The sequence below is a fragment of the Solanum tuberosum genome, unplaced genomic scaffold, assembly GCF_000226075.1.
Source record: "Solanum tuberosum cultivar DM 1-3 516 R44 unplaced genomic scaffold, SolTub_3.0 scf00155, whole genome shotgun sequence".
Lineage (NCBI taxonomy): Eukaryota > Viridiplantae > Streptophyta > Magnoliopsida > Solanales > Solanaceae > Solanum > Solanum tuberosum.
The window spans coordinates 984279-998394 of NW_006239081.1; the positions used below are offsets into that span (position 1 = coordinate 984279).

At 37.8% G+C, this 14116-nt stretch overlaps 1 protein-coding gene across 1 annotated transcript in view; it reads right to left on the bottom strand.

Moving 5' to 3' along the window:
• The window catches only part of LOC102585509 (choline-phosphate cytidylyltransferase 1-like), a 17195-nt gene extending 3601 nt beyond the window's left edge, over window positions 1-13594 (bottom strand). Inside the window, exons 1-7 of the mRNA XM_006353461.2 lie at window positions 13491-13594; window positions 12727-12959; window positions 12266-12379; window positions 9848-9943; window positions 9536-9578; window positions 9095-9250; window positions 8773-8853 (exon numbers count right to left, since the gene is read on the bottom strand). Coding sequence (XP_006353523.1) covers window positions 8773-8853; window positions 9095-9250; window positions 9536-9578; window positions 9848-9943; window positions 12266-12379; window positions 12727-12905 — 669 coding nt within the window. The 5' untranslated portion in view covers window positions 12906-12959; window positions 13491-13594. The remainder of the gene's footprint in view (window positions 1-8772; window positions 8854-9094; window positions 9251-9535; window positions 9579-9847; window positions 9944-12265; window positions 12380-12726; window positions 12960-13490) is intronic.
• Window positions 13595-14116: the final 522 nt, after the last annotated feature.

The window sequence follows — 14116 nt, forward strand, 5'->3', positions numbered from 1 at the left end:
GAATCTGATTTTGTGCGAGTTTAAGTTGCCCTGCTTCTCATTGAATACTCTCATGATATGATTTTCTTTACCCTTAAGCATGATAAAATAATTGTGACACTCGGAAAATTAATTGTATAAATTAAGTAGCCTTCACTGTTTGTTCTAAATTATTTGAAATCGACTAGTTGATTTATTTGAAGTCAAGCCCCCCTTTTTTTTCCCTTTACATGGTTAAGTTTTAGAAATCAAATTCCCTATTCTGTTTTGATGTTCATTCTTGTTGTTGTCTAAGTGTTTGACTTCTTAATTGTTTAGTATCCATGTGTTGCTTTCAAGAGGTATGGTAGGATGTATGACTGAATGGTCATTAGCTTTGCTACTGGTATTTTTTTTTTCTTTTTTTTATTTTATTTTATCTCATATTAGTGAAATTAGATTTAACAGTTAGTCTTCAAATTTCCTTTTAGAACTATCAGTTGTTTATTTACTGAGAATACATGTGTATACCATTATTTGTTTATATGCTATGTTATTATGCTCCTTTACAGTGCATGTGTAAGAATATATTTGAGTTGATAATTAGTATTTTGTCTCTTCTCTTAGGAATAGGTTTAGGCTTTGTGATTAGATTTTAGATATTATGTACCTATTTAAATTGTTGTGATCAAAATATAAAGTTTAGTATATAATGTCTAATCCATGCTTCTTTGAAAGTTTCGTACCTATTCCGAAGTTTACCCGTGAGGTTCGGTTTATTATTATAAATAATTTGAGTGTCTAGATTTATTATCAAGATGAAAGGATTCATTGTTGCATCCAAATGATTTGTTTAATATTTTTGTGAAGTCTTATCATGTCAAGTTATTAATTTTATCTCATTTTGCGCATGAACTCTCTTGTTCGAGTCCAATTGGACCATCTCTTGCATACTCCTCTTCTTGAGTCAACCTCATCCAAGTCGTGAAAGAGAAGCTAGTATTATTGGGTTAAAACCCAAAAGCCAACATCAACAATAGCTCAAAAAGAGCCAAATTGAAAGTATTTGGGTTCAAATTGACAGAAATGAACATCGGCAGGCAGCAGCTTAAGAAAGCTGAAATGAAACATTCTTGGGTTCAAACCCAAATGCATCAGTGGCAGCAACTATCAGCAACATATTGCGGTGGTCAAATTGGCTAAAAGTTAGGCCTAAGGCCTAGTTTTCTCATTTTGCTTTATTCTCGTACCTCCTAGTTTTAGCTCATCTTATTTCTCTTATTGTATTACTGCGATATTTGACTCTTAATTAACTTAGATGAATCCTTTGGAGGTTTTTAATGGCTTTTATGTTTCGTTACTTGTTTATTCAAGTATTCAAATTTTCAAAATGCAAACTAAGCTTCAAGATTAACTTGAGAATTATCCATATTCTTTCATAGTTAGTATTTGGCTTTCAAATCCACTCTTAAGTTATTGTGTTGATTTTTCGACTCAAAAACTTGAATCGGATAAAAGGTCAAGTTAAAATTTTATTTTGACGCTATAACATTTGAATTATTTCATTATTTGGGATAATATGGATGTACACTATCCAAAGATTTCTCTTTATTTTTTTTATTTTTTATTAAAATAAGTAAATAAATAAATAAATAAGATTATTTAAGTAATTTAAGTTTTCTTTTAAAAATAGCCAAGCTTTTAAATCCGTTGGTCAACCGCGTGTTAGCGAATTCTCTAAGATGCCTAAATCCTTCCTTAGAGAATTATTTGAACCCTTACCCGACTCTGGTTTATTTAAAACATTTTTTCTTTCAAAAAATTTCCTTTTAAAATGGTTTTCTTAATTTTTCCTAAAAATTAAGTGGCGACTTCCAAATACTCATTTTTTCCAAAAACTTGGTGTACAAAATTGCCAAAGTTGCGAAATCGGCTTCGAAACCTTAGTTTTCGAGATAAGATCGTAACACCTGCCACAACAAATTACAGGTTCCTAATTACAATTGTGGAGAGTACCAGGAAGATCTTTAATCCTATAGCAAAATTTACAAGGAACCTAAAACATCTTTAAATGATTCTAGATCTACCATGTACTCCTGTTTACACCAAAAAAGAAACAAAACTAAGCAGTTCATCTTAATCTTCATCTTAATCTTCTGGATGGAATTGCTCTTGTTTTGGAAGCATCTGAGATTTCTTTCTTTCCACACTGACCACCAGATGCAAGCCGGAATGTTTTTCCATCTTTCTTTATGCCCGGTAATGCTTGCATAACTGCTCCATAACTTCAGAGTCTGCGTAACTTTCCTAGGCATAACCCATTTCATGCCCTTCTGATTGATAAAGACATTCCACAAAATGTGGGTTATTCTACAGTGAAGGAAGAGATGGTTGACAGTCTCTACTTCTTCTTCACCACATAGAAGGCACCTAGGACTCAGTTGAATATTTCTTTTCATAAGATTTTCCTGGGTCAAAACTGCCTGCTTAGCAAGGAGCCAAGTAAAACAAGACACTTTGTAGGGGACTTTAGTTTTCCATATCAACTTCCATGGCCACCCATTCCTCTGACTGTTACAAGGATTAAGTTTTTTGTACGCTCTTCTAACACTGAAATTGTCCCGATTGTGATCCTGCCATCCCAAACTATCTTGTGCATCAATAGTTCCTTTGAACTGCCCCAAGACCTTGTAAAACTCCACCAACCTTTGGATCTCCCAGTCATTTAGAGGTCTTCTAAAGCTCAGAATCCACCCTTGGTTTGACCATATCTCTGCTACAGTGGCCCTTTGCTGCTGGTTTAGGGTGAAAATATCCGGGAACATGGTTTTTAAAGATCCTTGTTCTAGCAATCTATCTTCCCAAAAAGAGGTTTTTCTACCATTCCCCAATTTAATACTGCAGTTTTCTTTGAGCTTTGGCCAATGGTTTCTGATGGCTCTCCAATGGCTTGATCCGTAAGTGCTAGTGACCGTTTTAGTTATCCAGGGATCCTCCATTTCATATTTGGCCTGTATTACATCTTTCCACAGAGCTTGCTCACTGGAAGCAAATCTCCATAGCCACTTCATCATAAGGCACTGGTTTTGAATTTTTAAATTTCGTATCCCCATCCCCCCTGCCTGTTTACTCTCAATCAGAGTATCCCACTTTACCAAATGGAATTTCTTGGTTTCACTATTTCCTTCCCACAGGAAATTCCTCCTCAAAGCATCAAGTCTGTCAATAACACCATCAGGAATAGGGAAAAGTGACATCATATATGTAGGCATATAGTCCAAAACACTATTTATGAGTGTTAATCTTCCTCCTAAAGAAAGGTACTGGCTCTTCCAATTCACCAACCTTTTTTCACATTTTTCAATCACCCCATTCCAAATGCCTATAGATTTGCTTTTGGCTCCCAAGGGCATCCCCAAGTATGTAGTTGGTAGATCTCCTGTCCTTCCGCCCAAAATCCTAGCCAGAGAGGGTAAAATCAGGGACTTCATTTACTGGATACAAGAAACTCTTGTTTCAATTGATGTGAAGCCCAGAGATAGCTTCAAAAAGAACGAAGATTACCCTTAAAATCTTGAGTTGGTTCTTGTTAGCATCACAGAAGACAAGAGTGTCATCTGCATATTGTAAGTGAGTAATCTCCAGATCAGCCCCCACTCTACTGGATACCCTAAAACCTCTCAGCCACGACTTTTCTTAAGCGATTTTCAACATATCATTTAGCCCCTCCATAGCGATAATAAAAAGAAAGGGAGATAATGGATCTCCTTGTCTTAAACCTCTCTGTGAAGAGAAAAAACCTGTAGGAGTGCCATTTATTAAATCTGAGAATTTCACAGTGCTGATGCAAAACTTCATCCATCTTAGCCATCTACCTCCAAAACCCCTTTTAGAAAGAGTCTCCAACAGGTACTTCCAATTGAGGTGGTCATAAGCTTTTTGAATGTCCAGCTTACATAGGATGCCTGGGGACCTACTTCTAGTTCTAGCATCAACACACTCATTTGCCATAAGAATGGCATCCATTATTTGTCTCCCTTTTATAAAGGACAACTGTTGGGGGTCCACCAGTTTGTGCATAACCATTTTGATTCTCTCGGTGAGTATTTTGGAGATGATCTTGTACACGCTACCAATTAGGCTAATGGGTCTGAAGTCAGTGAGCTCCTTAGCACCCATTTTTTTTGGAATTAAAGCCACATAGGTAGAGTTGAAGCTTTTCTCAAAGACGCACCTCTCATGAAAGTTCTTGATTGTAGCAATCACATCTTTTCCAATAACCTCCCAACAATGGGTATAGAAAGCCATGGTAAAACCATCAGGACCAGGAGCTTTGTCACTAGCACAAAGTTTGACACTATCCCATATCTCTTGCTCCTCAAATTCCTTCTGAAGCATGAAGTTATCTTCAGCATTAATTTTGTGATTCATCCTGCACCCACCTGAAGGTCTCCAAGTTTCTGTTTCAGAATATAAGTTCTGATAGAAAGCTATAATTTCCTTCTTTATGTCTTCTGGATTCCTGACTACTTCACCCCCCACATTTAACTCATCAATATTATTGTATCTTCTGTGTGAGTTGGCAGTTCTGTGGAAGAACTTGGTGTTGTTGTCGCCCTGTTTCAGCCAATTGACCCTTGATCTCTGTCTCCATGCAATCTCCTCATATTTAGCTATATTTTCAAACTCTAGCAGAAGTTCAGCTTTTAAGTGGATCTCCTCTTCCCCAAGAGCTCTTTGATCCTGGACTTTCTCAAATTCAGCAAGTTGATTGACTATGTTCTGTTTCTGTAAAGCCAAATTTCCTTGTGCTGATTTGCTCCACTCTCTCAACTTAACTTTAAGTGCCTTCAGCTTAAAGGCTAAGATGAAATCTGGCCTTCCTTCACAGTCAAAAGACCTCCACCATTCCTTGACTCTATCCAAGAAACCCTCAGTCTGCAGCCACCAATTTTCGAATTTAAAATAGGACCTCACAGGCTCCCAATTCCCACATTGTAATAGAATTGGAGAGTGATCAGAAGTGACCTTTTGCAGGATTGATTGCTTGATATTTTTGAAGCCTCCATTCCACACATCAGACACTAGAAACCTATCTAGCCTAGCAGCAATGTCATGTTTGTCCCCTTTCCTCCATGTGTACCTTCCTCCTGCTAATTGAAGGTCCAACAAGCTCATATCTTCAATGAAATCAGAGAGGTCAGTCATCGAATTTGTGATTCTTGAACAATTTTTCTTCTCAGAGGGGAATCTAACTGTGTTGAAATCCCCACAAACTACCCAAGGGCCGTTGAACAGACCTCTAGCTGACCCAACTTCCCACCAAACTTCTTCTCTTTCTTCTCTACTATTTGGAGCATAGATGCCAGTAAGTACCCAGGTGAAGTCAAGACTTTTACCTGTGAACTTGCAGGATATAGAGTATGCTCCCACACTGCTAACCTCTCCTGTCCAAACTTTCCCATCCCAAAGAATTAGGATGCCCCCTCTAGTACCACTAGCTTCAAGTTGACAAAATTCAACTCCTCTGTTTGCCCATAAATCTTTAATAATGTTTCTCACATCCCCTTGGATCTTGGTCTCTTGGAAGCAATAAACATCAGCCTTCCACCCTTGGATTAGATTCTTGATTACACACCTCTTATTTGCCTGATTCAAGCCCCTCACATTCCATGAAATTATCTTGACTGTCATTTATCACTAGCTAATGTGTAACCCCCCCTGCTTCCGGTACCATTACTTCTGAAGTTGCTCCCACATTCTAGACTCTTAAGGTCTTTTGAGCCTTTAACTACTGAAGTTGAATTCAAGTTCTTCCCCCCCTTGTCAGTGTTATTTTGTCTCATACTATCGATCTTCATGAACAGCCTCGTAGCTTCCTCTTTGCATCCCTTAATGTTTACTCTGAAATCCTTGGCTAATTTTATGATGTTCTGATGGATCCAAATCGGCACGTCAAAATCTGAATCATCTTCTTCCTCTGGACTACATTGGTTTAAAGGAACTACATCTTCAATTGTTGTCAAAGAGTTGTTCTCTTCACCTCTCTGTGAGTTAAGTTCTTGAAAGCAATAGTTTTCCAAAGGTAAATGAGAATCAGGGAGGTCTGGGCACTTGTCTGACACTTCCACTGTTTCTCTATCAACATTATCTTCTGTATCAGATTCCTTCTCCATCGCATTTCATTCCAGTTCTGTCCCTTTTATTTTTATGCACCTTGAAGCTGATGGAGGAATAGAAATGGCTTCAAGTTCTGAAGTGATTGGATCATTTAACTGAGTGAAGGGGTTTTCAATGAAAGGCCCACTTGAAATGAATTGTGCCAGCAGATCCGGGCCCATTTTCCGCCCTTTCTTGCATGTTTGGATTTCTTAGGAGTTGTTGAACGTTGCAAAGGTTCACATGCTGGTACAGCAGGTTGTTTCAAAATTGCTGGATCGTACGAGGAACCCACGTGTCCAGAAACCTCTGTAAAGCCTAAAAGGCTCTCATCCCCTCTATACCCAATCAAATCTTTGGACCTCTGGTTGTTTGGGACAGCCGGAGTTCTCTCATCGGAAACCACCCTCGCAGGCGTCTCCACCCAAATCTGAACTTTGAAAGTCAAACCCTCATGAACCAGCTGTACTGAATTAGGGACAGAATCACCAACACCTCTCACCTTTAACCTCGCCCATTTCAAGTGATTATGAAGCTCTGTCTCTTCTTCAGTACGAATCCAACCTCCACAGAAATTCCCAATCTCTCGAAAGACTTTCTGGGACCAAAGTTGGAGGGGTAAACCCACTACCCTGATCCAAATCTGATCCAGCTTTTCATGGATGGAGTTCGAAGTCGGCGACCACCATTGAAGATTGAACTTGTGTGTTTTCCAGAACCATTGTCCTCTTACGATGTGTTCTGCAACAGTCTTATTGGGGAATTCAAATAAAAATCGATTATTCCCCAAGTCATATATATTGATGCCATGATGATGTCTCCAGGTACTCCCAACCCATCTACGAATCTCCGACAATGTGATATCTGGGATCTCTTCCGGCAGAGTTCCCACCACACTCTTAGCTAGTATGGCATCTATAATAACCAGCAAGTTGCCTTTTTGTTGTATCTTGGCATCATTCAAGTCTTTTGTAGTCCATTTATTACTTCTGACCGTATCGGAATATGATAGACCCTCCTCTGTTTCCCTGTGTGTTGTATTAACTGTTCTCTGAACCTTAGCATTGATAAAAACTGATATTTTTTTTGCAATGTCCATCCATCCGGAATTTTGAGACCACTCCGGGATGATGATCACTGCTCTTCTCCTACCCTGCATGTTAATGATGCTGATGTATCGACCATATTTGTTGAAATTTCTTGAGCAAAAGAATTTGAAAAAAGATCCTTAAACTTCCACCTGCGAACTGAGTTCCCTTGTCCTTTTGAAGCTTCTTTGAGAGCGTAAACCAACCATTCCATCGTCTTCTGACTAAAACTCATCCTGGTCATCTTTCTACGACCTCTTTCTACCCAGTCATACCATGTATCTGCTGTAGAAACCACCCTGGTTATGTCATAAGACTTGAAGCCTACTGCGAAAAAGATGGTGTCTACTCCCATGACAGCGTTTGGGATGGAAGAAATAGACAGATCGAAGAAGAGATACCGATGGTCTACACTGAGTCGAAAGAGAGAGAATGCCGGAAAAGAAGATTCTGGTGACCTGTGAAGCAATTGGGGTCCCACGCGATGACGCGTGAGGCGTGTGGCGTTGGAGTCTGATGGAGAATGGAGGCACATGGGAGCGCGTGAGATGTTTTTTGAGGATGGGTATTTTTGGGGTAGGGTCGCAATAGGGTGAAGGAGGTTGTGATGGAGGCAATTGGAAGCAGAAAGAAAGAGAGAGATGGAATTCCGATGGTCAGAAGGACCACCAGTGGGTTTTCTGGGTAGTGAGGTGATTTTTAAAAGTTACATTGGGTTTAGTGCCTGGGAGAATTTGTGTAGTGATTGACCCTGCCACCTATTATTTATCCATCGCAAAGTTACCAGTACCCTGAGGCAGCTCTTTAGTCTTACCGAGTATGAAAGGGCTCAAATGGATAATGAATGAAACAAATAGACAACTATTTATCCATTGCAAAGTTACCAGTACTCTGTGGCAGCTCTTACCGAGTATGAAAGGGGTCAGATGGATACTAAATGAAACAAGTAGCCACCTACTTATCCATTGTAAAGTTACCAGTAATCTGTAAGCTCTTACTGAGTATGCAAAGGCTCAAATGGATAATGCCTAAGAAAACTGCTGAGTTGCTCACATGCTGGAATAATCCAGACAATTTTGTAAGGCAGAAGAGATGGTGGAGAATTATTCCTAAATGCATCTGGTGGACAATAGGAAGGAAAAGGAATGCGTGGTGTTTTGAAGATGTAGCCACTCAACAGAAGACTCAAAATATATTGTATATATTTTTGTTTCATTTTTGGTGTAAGGAGGGCCTAGCAGAAGATATAGAGATTCTGTAGTTGACATTATTGGGCCATTGTAACTAGTTAAGGAATCGGTTTATGTTTTTTTGGGGTTCCTGTAACTATGTTTCTCTTACATACTCTTTTGGTTATATAAAATATGGTTACCTTCGTTAAAAAACAAATTGCACAAACGATAGAGGACACAGATCTTAATATCCTTTTCCCTTGCTTTTTCCAGATAATTGCCAAACTATATTCAAAACCACATATTCTATGAAGATTGGAGACTCTTCTGACAAGCTTGTATTCGAAATAGAGAAATAGAGAAATGAAAAGCAGTCAAATAATTAAAGAGTATACCTTCTCTTCCACTTTCTCTTGTTGTTTCTTTACTCTCTCATGCAACTTTTTCAAACCCCTGTTCACTCTCAGCCTTTTTTCCTAAAAGAATCAATAATGAAGTTAATACCTGGCAAAGCAAATAATGAAACAAAATGTAATCTTTGACTGTGTGCCATTGATTCTACTATTATTAGTGAGGAATAAAGCTAATGCTAGCAGAAAGTCTACATCATCCAATTAGCACACTTTTTCTTTCATTGCATTTGCAAAATAAGAAAACTTCTTTCCTGAGAAAGGTAAGGTATTATTACACCACCCAATCAAACACTAAAGAGTATACCTTCACATAGCTCAGACCAAGATCCGTTCTTGAATATCCTCGGTCCAAATTGCGCATCACATATTCATTGTAGTCTTTTACAATCCTCATTATTAAATCTGAAGTAGATATTCCATCAGTTCGCTTGGTCTCCAAGAACTTACCAATGGACTTAACCTAATAACACAGGTTTTAAAAATATTCACATTACACATGGCTTCACAGCAAGCATTAAAGAGTGAATATCAAACTAGATATCTTACACTGATTAATAAAGGATCAAAAATGAGCAAATAAAGACTGACTTTCATACAGCATGTTAAAAAGATGAACAAGTTGCAAATCACCCTGGTTTATGCACACAAAAACATTGTACAGACACAAACTAAATTGTTTAACAGAAACATCAAATGAATAAGGTAAAAGTCGTGTATGATAAACTGAAGTTCATTTTGGACTTACATACTCGTAAACGTCATTTCCAGCTCCACTTGCATCCGCATAACTGACGTGTACAGATAAGAAGACGAAAAATTAAAAGAAAAAATATATATGAACTCAAAATGAAACACAACACAAACAAATAAAACAAAGCAAATCACACAACGGGGGAAGACCTTAAATTAGTTACGTAAAGCTAATTCCATCTTAAAGTAAAATAATGAATAAGTCAGATAAGGCATATCAAAAGCTGGTCTAAATATAGTTCCAAGGAAACAGGGACCGTTATGCAAATCAACAGAAGTAAAAAGTTTATGGGCCGTTTTGCCTTACGGAAGAGCGTCATGTGCCACATAGTCAATCCGATGTTTCTCAATGAACTCTGGGGTAACAACCCAAGGCGCATCTGGAATAACTTCATCAACCCATCTGCATCAATGCATACACAATTAACCTAATTGAAAACGCACCATAACAAAATTGAAGATAAAGGCAGATATCAACCATTAGAAGCTACAATATTAGAACCATCATAAGCGACATTTTTTTTTTTCAAAAGAAAGGTAACAGCTTGTACTGATAATAAAATCAGCACCTGACAAGTGCTGATAACTGTATGTACAACTCAAAAAGAGAAAAAGAAGAGAAACCTCATGTAACAGTTACTTGCAAGCCACCTATTAAATCTATCCGGTCTCATACATAATCCAAAAATTCCTGTTTACACCAAAAATAAAGCAAAGAAAGACGATTCATCTTGATCTTCTAAATATAACTGCTTTGTCTTCAAAATATTTTGAGTTCCTTTCTGTCTCTGTCTTTCTCACCATTTCTTCTACCAATCTGTTTATCAGCCATAGGCCACAAAAACTAAGCTAATGCTAAAGAGCTAATGAAGTTCAAAAAATTAATCGGACAATTTACAGGGGAGAGATTCTGCCAACTATACAACCATAAAAGACCTTGAGCCTTGAGAAAATAAGTAGGAGTTGAAATCCCATCAAAACATCTACAATTCTTTTCTGTCCAGACACATCAAAAGATACAGGCAGGAATCATCTGCGATGGACTTATCAACTTCCGAATTAGACCAGCATTCATAGGCCTCTTTTATGTTTTGTGGCATAACCCATTTGAGACCAAAAACAGAGAAAAACGTGCCCCAAATATCTGTGACGATTGTGCAGTGTAGCAAAAGAAGTCTATTGGAATCTAATTTATTTAGGCATATGAAGCATCTACTCTCTGAATTTTCCTTCTGTAGAGTTTATCCTGTGCAAGGCATGCTTCATGTAAAGCTGTCCAGCTAAAACATATGTTCTTGAGACAAGCTTTAATTTCCAGATATATTTCCAGAGCCATCTATCAATTATCTCATTGTAGGAGAGCAGAGGTGAGCAAAGCCTTCCTTCACTGAATAGGGGCCATCCTACCATTTTAGGTTGTCATTAATACATGACTTGACAAGAGTGTTCTAATTTAAGCCATAACTCTTTAAGGTGAGACAGTTCCCAGTCTTAAATATTCCTCCTGAACTGTATTTGCCTGCAGTTATTTTGCCAATTCTGAGAGATGGTGGAGTTATGTTCTGAGCTATCAGATACAAGCTTGGAAAGTCATTCTTTAGGGTAGACCCCCCTAACCATTTGTCTTCCCAGAATTTAATGTTGGTACACTTACCAATTTAAAATAAGAACTTGGGGAAAATTTACACTATAACTTTCTGATATTCTTCCAGAGTCCAACATCATGAGGTCTTCTTGAAAGATTGGTGCACCAAGGGCTTTGAGAACCATTGAAGCCTCCATCCACAAAGAGCTCTCCTCCTTGCAATACCCCCATAACCATTTCATAAGCATACATTTATTGTAAATGCTAAATTCCTAGTGCCTAGACCATATGTAGTGTATACTTTAGCCATTTTTTAATAAACTAGATGGCCGAATGGTATATATTGGTAACTATCCCATATTCTTAACCTATAAATATCTGGATAACCTCTGGATTAGGGTTAATGATGAAGGTATCGTTGAAGCATCCAGTAAGACACTTAGAGAAAAAAGAGTCAAGCTCGCCTACTCTGTAGGCTCCAACCATATTAGAAAAGTTTCTTGCGATCTATGGACCCAGAACTGGCCATTGAGGGATTTCTGCAGCATCAATATACGAGTTTGAACTAGCCAAATTTAATCTTGAATCGATGTGATTCCCCAAAAATTTAATGATTTTGTGTGCAATGTAGTCCCAACACAATGGCCTCCCCTTTTACTTTGTAATATAGCTAACAACGTCTTTTACTTTTCTACGTTCTGTAAATTTCGCATCTTCTTGATGCCTTCTATGAAATTCATTATCTTATAAAAAAAAATGACCTTCACACATGCTATATTACTCTCATCCTTGTTTCTCTTAATTCTCACAACAACAAGCATTTTTTATACAAAATATCTAGAACTGACCTCAACTATTCATCTCATTGGCAACTGAAAGGAAAATGAACAGACAACTACAATCATTTTAAAAATCAAAGTTACCATCAATATACACAATATAAGAAACATCTACATGAAAACAGAAGTTCATATATTTGAGAATGTATTCTGAAGACATCAGACAACTGAATGAATCTCCCCCAGCAATTAGAGATACTCGATCATTTCACTATTACTAAAGAAGAAAGATCATTTAATTATGATCTGACTGAAAAAAACATTAAACTTAAAACAGAATTGACAACCCCATAAAACCAACCTGCAGTGGCGCAAAGATTCATATCGCTCCTTTTCATTCATAACAGTTTTTCCCTTGAATTTGTGAGTAATTTCATCATTGCAGCATCCAACAAGAAGCTGAGCGTTAGGCAATCTACATTTAGGCAATGAATAATTCAGTTTAAGTAAAAGTATGTTCAATTTCACAAATTCTTCATGGCTCTACAATCATACAACTAAAAATATTCCAATAAGAATTAAAAACAACTTAGACAGACACCTATTTCATTTTCTTCTTTTCCCGACACCTAGATACTTTATCTTCCCAATCAATACACAGGTATCGTTAAGTCTTCTCACCTAGGCTTACCTAGATGAGAAGAAATCAACCATTGGATCCCTCTCACAATCACTCAGAAATCCAGCATGAACCACGAAAATTTATTTTTCACAATAAAAGTCAATTAATAATTCTAGAATCATATAGAGGAGAAAACATACAGTTTCTTAGCTTGTTCGAGGGCGCGAGCATGTCCGAAGTGAAAGAGATCGTAGATGCCGTCGGCGTAAATACGAGCCGGCCTATCTGTTGGCGGTGGATTCGGTGGGATCGGCTTCAACCGTCGCTGCGGCTGTGGTGGTGGTTCTAATTGTGGATCTTCTCCTCCTCCATTCTCCATTACTATATTATCGGCCCTTCTCTCTCTCTGCTGCTGTTCTCCAAATGCTAACGCCTAAATTTTAAAAAAAAAAAAAAGTCTTATTTAACCTCTTTTGTTTCTTCTCCAACAGAAAACACGGATGCCGACTACTACTCCCTGGGAATCAATAATTGAAAAAAGCTTCGTGGTTTGTGGGGTCCTAGTTTATTTTGACAGGAGGCGTTATGGGTCCCAAAGGGGCACCTCATACGTCAAAATCCAAATTTATCAAAGCTTTGTTCTAAAAAAAGGTTTAGAAGGAAGATAATGTGATTTAAGTTTGCTAACAAGGAACAAATTTGGGAGCATGTGATTTAAACAAGAGATTCGAATCATAAGATACTCAAATCTTATATCTCAGAGCAAAACAGCTCCAGTCTATGAGAAGCAGAAGTACTACACAAGTTTGCAAAAGCTACAACAATTTCAAAATAAATGAAATATCAACAGAACAAAGGCAAACTGAAACAAATCTAAATGGATTCAACACACAAAACGCAGGTGAACAATATCAAAGGGGAAGAAAGAAATGAAGGTAATTAAAGAGAAATGTGTCATTCTCACCGGGCAATCAGTGCCATGGAAGATGATAAAGGAGCCGATGCAGATCCCAATATCCGTTTCTGAACCTGTGAGCTAAGAACAAAGAAGAAGAATATGCACAAACAAGTTTCTGGACAAAACAGAGAAAATGACATAAATGGTCCCTAAACTATCAAGTAGCTTTAAAATAGTCCTTTAACTATACACAGATATATGTGACGTCCCGCCACCAACGTAGGCAAATTCTACAGCGAAGAAGGCATAGAGGTTTCTAGAATAGGCTAGAAAACCTTAGATATTTCAAGAGAACTTTAGAGAAATGTAGAATTCTCTAGATAGGGGTCAAAGTGTAAATATTTGAGGGACTTCTCATGTAAATACTAATTACACTTTAGTCCTTGGAGAGTAGTATAAATAGAGGTGCCACCATTTGCAAAGGCACCAAGCAAGTTGTAAGCAATCTTCCAAAGCTCAATACAAAGCCTTCTTCAAAAGCTCTCTCTTTGTTCTTTCCAAACTTTCCTTAAACATTCTCTTAGCAAACCAAGTCCTAAAGGCTTCCTTGAGTTTACAAGAAGCTTGAAAGATTAGTGAGTAAACCGTCAAGGGCCGCACGGATCCTTAGCCATCACTCTAAGTCCGTGACA